Below are 7,934 nucleotides of genomic sequence, written 5' to 3' on the forward strand. Positions count from 1 at the left end.
ATGTTTCTAGCGAAGTGGTCAGATTTGCACGCGCTGCGACAGCAGCCTAGCCGTATACAGCCCGTAGTAGTAGAGGCTAGCCTCTCTTTAACCGACAAAGCGTACAAGTGGTGGATGAGTCTGACAACTCGCCTTGCCACTTGGACGAAATTTGAAACAATGTTTCGAAAAGAATTTTTGCCTGTTAATGAGGCAGAGAGAAGCTGGGAGTTATGGGACAAGTGCTCGATGGAGAACAAATCCCTAACTCAGTACATCTCAACAACTACAGGGAGATAGTACTCAAGCTAAAGGGAATCGATGCATTCCAGACATTGCGAGGCTTTAAGAGAGGCCTCAAAGGTGATTACCTTGAGTACGTAGAACCCCTACAGCCTAAGGACTTAGCAGAGGCAATTCAATATGCACAGATATTCGATGACATCAAGCGCCGTAGTGCGCGCGGTGGTTCTAGCAAGGCCGAGGGTAGTGAAAAGAGGAGGTCAGGCCTCAAAAGAAAAGGGTTCCGCAGTGAGAAACAAGGGGATAGGGCGGACCAAGAAGGACAGGGTGGTCATTGGTCTAAAAAACCGCGACCATCCAGGAAAAAAAGAGACACCGAAAACCAAAAGAAAGAGCAATATATTAAAGCGCGAAAGGAAAATCGCTGCTTTAATTGCAATGAAGTAGGACACACGAAGGCTGAGTGTCCAAAGCCTAAAGCCAGCACGAGTGGCAACGAGCCCAAAAAAAAGAGTAAATCTTCTAGGCAATTGCATACAGTGCAGAGACTCCCTCTCAGTTCTGCAGAGTTCAGAGAGGTGACAGTGTGTCATTGTGATGAGCATCACGCTTGTTCAGTGACACCAGCGATGTGGCAGCCTACTGTAGGTCCGCATGACATGGTGCGCATGTATGGCACCATAGGTGGCCGTAGAGTCACAGTTTTTATTGATGATGGAGCTAGTCACAACTTCTTGAACTACTCGTTATGTAGTCAAGAAGTTGGGATTGACTGAGACCCGGAGTGATCATGAGTATACTGTTGGCCTAGCCAATGGATATGACAAAACGGTATGGAGTACCGTAGTATTGGGGGTCCCATTATCTATGCAGGACTATGAGGCTCCGCTTGACTTTCAGGTCATGCACTTAGCCAGAGCAGACGTATATCTAGGCAGGGAGTGGCTGTATGGCTTGGGCCCTAGTCTAGCTCGGAATTACTTACATAATACGCTATGTTTTGAGCATGGAGGTAGAGTCATCACCCTGCAGGGCGACCGTACTGTCCCTGCCACACCACTTATTTCCTCCATGGAGTTGTGTACAGCGGTCCGCAGAGACCAGATAGCAGAGGTATATGCTTGTTACCCTCTTTTGAATTCTGTTTCCGTAGATGAAACGATAAATGATGTTTGCGTAGACAAACAAGAAAAACAAAATAATCTTGGACGAGACCCACTGTTTGAAAACCCTGTTTGGCATGCATGTGATTCAAACAAGAAAAAATCCAAGGTGAATGAGACATTAAAGAAAAAGTACGTAGATACTTTAACGAATTTATTAGAGGAATTTCAAGATGTTTTTCCTGATGATTTACCAGATGGTTTACCACCATCTAGGGAAGGAGACCATGGCATCGAAGTTATGCCAGGATCAAAACCTATAAGCAAACCTGCTTATAGATTAAGCCACTCCGAGGCACAGGAGGTGGAAAAACAATTAACGGAATATTTGAACAAAGGCTTTATTCGACCTAGTTCAAGTCCGTGGGGGCATCGCCTATTCTTCTGGTAAAGAAGAAAGACGGATCTATGCGGATGTGCATAGACTATGGGGCTCTTAATCAGATAACGATTAAGAACAAGTATCCAATGCCACGCATGGATGAGTTGTTTGATCAACTCTATGGATCGAGATACTTCACAAAAATAGACCTGAGATTTGGGTATCATCAGGTTAGAATAAAAGCAGAAGATGTTGCGAAGACAGCATTTAGGACCCGTTTCGGGCATTTTGAGTTTTTGGTTATGCCATTTGGGCTAACAAATGCTCCAGCGACGTTTATGACGCTGATGGACAGTATTTTACGTCCATATCTGGGAAAATTCGTAGTAGTTTTCCTAGATGATATTCTTGTGTACAGTAAGACACAGAAAGAACACATAGAGCATTTACGTCTAGTGTTCAAGTTGTTGCGAGAGCACAAATTATTTGCAAAGAAAAGCAAATGTGAATTTTTTGAAACAGAAATTCACTACCTTGGCCATATTATATCCGCCGATGGTACGCGGATGGAGCCAGAAAAAATAGAGGCTATTCTTAAATGGCCAGCGCCGAAGAATCTCGAGGAACTGCAGATTTTTCTTGGCATGTCGCGGTTCTACCGACAATATGTGAAGGACTACGAGAAGATCGCAGTCCCATTGACTGACCAGTTACGGTCAAAAACAAAAAACATTAGTTGGGGGGACGCCCAACAGAAGAGCTTTGACAAGCTCAAGGTGACCGTAGTAGCAGCTGCACCTGTTTTGACAATTGTCGATCCAAATGAACCGTTTGTTTTGGAAACAGATGCTAGTAATGAGACCATTGGGACCGTACTTATGCAAAAGGGACGCCCAATTGCATTTGAGAGTAAAAAGTTAGATCGTGCGCAGCGTAACTACTCGGCTTACGAGCGAGAGTTACTAGCGATAGTTCACGCACTGAAAAAGTGGAGACACTATTTATATGGTGCTACTTTTGAGGTCCGGACGGACCATGAAAGTCTGAAATGGCTTTCAAGTCAAAATGAACTGAAGGGCAGAAAAGCTCGGTGGGCGGAGATTCTACAGGAGTTTGACCTTCAAATACGTTACCAAAAAGGTAAGTATAACGTGGTGGCAGATGCACTTAGTCGCATGCCACAAATTAATGAACTTAGTTTCACAGTCTTCAAGAATGATTTCTTGGAGTCCCTATGTGGTTTATGTGAGCACAATCCATCTTTAACAGAGGTCTGGCGCACTGTACGCGTACGCACTTCTTCACAGACGCGACCACCTCCCTCGTTGGCACGTATTGCTAGTCCGGAGAGACTGGCCGAAGGTGCAACGAGAAGGGAAGCGAGAGTTAGTCCGGAGAGACTAGCCGTGTCTTCTGGGTATAGTTTAGAACCGGAGAGTTCTGACGTAGGCCCTTCATCACCTTTGACTGCCACAGCTTCAAAGGGGAGTGATAAACTTCGTCGGGGGGAGAAATATGCTAATTACTCCATTGATGATTTGGTACTTACTCTACAAGGGTAGAATATGTGTACCAACTATTGGTGACTTTCGAGCCCAAATTCTTAAAGAAAGTCATGATAGTCCAAGTGCGGGTCATCCCGGGATTCAGAAGACCTATGCACTAGTAAAAAGACAGTTTTATTGGCCTAGTTTGTTTAAGGACGTCCAGACTTATGTGTTGAAATGCAATAAGTGCCAGGTCAATAAACATGAACGTCTTAAGGTTGGAGGACTACTCCATCCGCTGGAGATTCCTCAAGGGAAATGGGAAAGCATTTCCATGGATTTCATTACTGGTTTACCCAAGACGAGTCGAGGGAATGACTCGGTGTAGGTGGTAGTGGACAGGTTAACTAAAATGGCAAAGTTTATTGCCACGAAGAAAACTGTTAAAACGCTAGAGTTAGCAAAACTCTTTATTGAACATCTCTACAAGCTATATGGCCTGCCCGCAGATATAGTGTCGGATAGAGATAGAAAGTTCAACAGTCATTTTTGGAGGGAAGTCTTCAAAAAGCTGGATACTACTCTGAGTATGAGTACGGCAGATCATCCGGAGTCTGATGGTCAAACTGAAAGAGTTAACCAAATTCTAGAGGATATGTTGCGTTCTTATGTTAGTAAGAAGCAATCTAATTTTGAAGAGTACTTACCCTTACTGGAGTTTGCCTATAACAGCTCCAAACACTCAGCAACTGGATTTACACCATTCATGTTAATGTATGGATTCCAGCCGAGATCTCCAATGGTTGTAGGCCTAGAAAAGGAGAAGATTCAATCTGTCAAAGATATGAATGATATGCTCAAAGCCGCACGTGAGAGCATTCGTAGCGCCCAGGATCGCGCTAAAACTTATGCGGATAAAGGACGAAGAAAGGTGACCTTTGCAAAAGGTGACTTTGTATTCCTCAAGGTGTCAGAAACCATGAAAACGAAAAAGTGTAATAAACTTTCTCCAAGATATTATGGTCCTTTTAAAATCCTTAAGAAGATTGGGGACGTAGCATATAAACTTGAGTTACCGGAGAGTTCTCAAGTCCATCCTGTCTTCCATGTCAGTAAACTGAAGAAATCAGTTCACGGGTTAGAGAACGCAGTTTGTCCAGAGATTTTGGTGGACTTGATAGAGCCACCAAAGATACCACATGAACCTGAAAGGATTCTACAGTATCGTGATAGACAGACCCGACATAAAGTGTACCAGGAGGTACTTGTTAAATGGACAGATAGGGATGAGGAGGTAGCTACCTGGGAATGCCGTAGTGCAATTTCCAAAAGGTTTCCCTAGTTTGTTTTCGAGGACAAAAACTCTTCTTAAGGGGGGGGTAATGTCACGTAGGCTGTAATGCCTGTGGTGGCCATGTCCGGGGTTCAGTGGGAGAGGACGGGCGGCCAGGCTAGTGTGGACGGCAGGCCACACACTATATAGCCTGGGGGGGATGAGGGGCAATCCTCATTCTTCCTCTATGGCTGGGTGGTGAGCCAGAGGCCGTCCCCTCTCGTGGTAACGCCAGTAGCGGCGTTACGGATATCGAACAGAGCAAGAAGCAGCCATGAAAGGATTTGGAAGCAGCCATGATGACATGCAGGAAGAGGAGGAGGATGTCACCAAAAGAGCTAGAGTGGGTGATGAACAAGAGATGCAGAGTCAAACGGCTGTAGGTTCTACCTCTGCTCCTTGTGCCCACAGGTCTTCCTTGCCCATTAGGCCTTCTTTGAAGAGTGCAAGCATTAAAGCTCGTTTTCAGAAAGCAGCAGTTGCTGAGGCCACCCGTGAATTGACAAGGTTGTTTATTCAGTGTGCTTTGTCATTTCACATTGTGCGCACTCCAAGATGGAAGAAGACCATGAGAGCCATTAGCCGCATTGGGTATGAGTGGGAGGGTCCCAAATATGACTCCTTATGCAAGAAGCACTTGAGAGATGAGAAAGATCTTGTACAGCTTGAGATGGAGCCTTTGAAGGCAACATGGCATAAATATGGATGCACCATATTATGTGATGGTTGGATAGATATGCGGAAAAGGAATGTTTATAACATTTTGGTGTCCTCCTGCAAGGGCGTAATGTTTATGCGTGCCATTGATGCTTCACTTCCAGGGACGGTGGTGACAGGAGCCTTTATATGGCAACACATACGCCAGACAATGTTAGAGATTAGTGCTCAGCATGTGGTGCAGCAGGTGATTACTGACAATGGCTCTAATTGTGTGTCCATGGGCAGAATGTTAGAGGATGAGTTCCCAAAGATAGTGTGGACTCCTTGTGCAGCACATAGTCTTGACCTCATGATAGAGGATGTTGCTAAAATCCCTTGGATTTCTGAGATCTTTGCTATAGCTCGGAGCATGGTGAGGTTTGTTACCAAGAGGCTAAAAGTCCTCTACATGTACCGTGCCCATAGTGATCTAGAGTTGCTCAAGCCCTCAAAGACCAGGTTTGCGTACATGTTCATTGTGATTGAGAGGCTAGTGAGAGTCCAGCAAGGGCTACTCCGCACAGTTGTGTCACGAGAGTGGATGGCATGGGAGGATCGAGAGCAACCCAAGGCAGTGGCATTTGTGCGTGCTGTGATGCGAGAGAGTTGGTGGGATGATGTCAAAGCACTTGTGAAGGCCACTCAGCCTCTTTACAGTGTCCTTCGCATCACAGACATGGAGGGCAGCACTCTTGGTCTCCTTTACGAGTTCATGGACCGTATTGGAGAAGCCCTGAATCGGTGCACCGTTCTATCAGCACAGAGGTATGTAATATGCAATATGCACGTCTTTCCAGTTTTGTACTTGTCGGGTTTATTTGGCTTTGGTTGTTGGTGAATCGTTATTATTCGTGACTTGGTCTATGAATAGGGTCCAGGACATCAGGGAGGTTTGGAACCGTAGATGGAATTGGTTTCATAGACCAATCCATTCGGTTGCCCATATATTGCATCCTCTATGGCGTAATGAGGAGCAGTTCACAACAACGAGGAGTTGGAAGAAGGGTGGCAACACCAGAGGTGGACAGGAGGTGATATTAATCTCTTGAGAAAATTGGAGGATGAGCTCTTGGTATATCGCAATGGGAGCCGTGTGTTTGGAAGACCCACCGCACTACTAAGAGAGACACAGCTACAGCCAGTCTCATGGTGGGAGAAATATGGGATTGGTACTCCATTACTGGTAAGTGTTTAGTATTCAAATGTTACATCAATAATAGCCATGAATCATGATGCAATGGGAGGTTAGTGCTTTATCATGACTACTTACAAAGTTTTATGTCCTTTCTATGACAGAAACGCCTTGCATTGCGAGTCCTCTCACAAGATTGCAGCTCTGGGCCTTGTGAGAGGAACTGGAGCACATGGGCTCTCTTCCACACAAAGAAGAGGAACAAATTGAGCAGTGCTCAATTAGAACGGTTGGTTTATTGTCATTGCAACCTCCGTCTAATTGAGCAACAAGGCAATCCAATCGAGCCGCGCCAAGTGAATGTCGACAAGATTGACATAGAGTTGGTGAAGGATGTACCGGATATTCCTCAGGAGGAGCGTGACATCTATGCTATGCTTTACGAGGAGTTGATGGCACCAGCTCGTATCACACGAGTGCATGCATCTAGAGATGGAGCTTCTACGAGTGCTACGGCTACAGAACCTGAGATTTATGGAGCTGAGGCAGAGTCTTCTTCCTCAGAGACATCAGAGGATGGAGATGACCATGAGGAGTAGTCGTCGTCTCCGTCTGAGGAGGATGACTCCTGAGTCCTGACTCCTGATTCTATTTTCTACTTTATTTTGTAGTATGTACTGTGTGTCACATGTGACACGGATTGTGTTTGACTATTTACTATTGACTCTTGAGCTTACTTATGATGAGCATTTACCATTGAGACTCTGTGTCATGTGATTTGTCTATTTAGTATTATCTATGATTGTTGATTCATGAATCATGATTGAAACCTGCAGACTGCAGCCTGCAACCTTTGAAGTTAAAGTTTGGCATTTGAACTTTGTAGTTTGTACATATTCAGCATACACCATGGCTCATTTCTTTCTTGCATTGTTTTTATCTAGGATTGAAGTTTGAAACTTTGAGTTTGAAGTTTGAACATGGATGACTGCCTTGGCATATTTGGCATTTGCTATTCGGCTACGCTCGTTAGCTAACTTAGATGCATCAAAGTCTATGAAAAAAGTATGTGATCTATCAATGGTGACCTGTGGCATCATCCCATGCTGCTCTCTGGCCTCACATCAGTGTGTCTCTCTGTCGGTGAATCTCAAGCAGGTAGAACCCAACACAGACCTGATCGTGAAAATGTATCAGCCGTGTAAGTGGGCCAAAGCCATGTCCCTCCTGAAAGAGGCAATGATATCATCCTTGAAGCTCATTGGGGGGGAGAAAAGCTCTCCACCAAGATCTAGTTCTACCATGATCACTTCCTGAGGATCCCAGAGCACAGTCTTGTCATCAGACCTCAGTATCTTGAGGACAGGAGAGTTTCACATGCACTGAGGATCGCCATTGGTCAGTTACAAGTCTCATCACATCAGCTACGGATTGAGGCAGGGAGAGCTGCAGGCATACCTAGAGAGCAAAGGACTTGCACACTATGCCAGATGGGGGAGATCGAGACGGAGGAACATTTTCTATGTGTTTGGAGGAGGTCCAACCGTATGATACAATTGATCTCATCTCATGGGAT

At 45.1% G+C, this 7,934-nt stretch overlaps 1 protein-coding gene across 1 annotated transcript; it reads left to right on the top strand.

Annotated features, from left to right (window-relative positions):
• Positions 1 to 4,801: 4,801 nt before the first annotated feature.
• Positions 4,802 to 6,957, top strand: LOC147624661 (uncharacterized). The gene is made up of 4 exons (XM_086819859.1): positions 4,802 to 5,991; positions 6,098 to 6,126; positions 6,204 to 6,409; positions 6,523 to 6,957. Exons 1-4 carry the CDS (start codon positions 4,802 to 4,804, stop codon positions 6,955 to 6,957), a joined length of 1,860 nt encoding a protein of 619 aa, XP_086675985.1.
• Positions 6,958 to 7,934: the final 977 nt, after the last annotated feature.

Source organism: Cibotium barometz, chromosome 25, assembly GCF_041138505.1.
Source record: "Cibotium barometz isolate CiBa-2024 chromosome 25, ASM4113850v1, whole genome shotgun sequence".
NCBI lineage: Eukaryota > Viridiplantae > Streptophyta > Polypodiopsida > Cyatheales > Cibotiaceae > Cibotium > Cibotium barometz.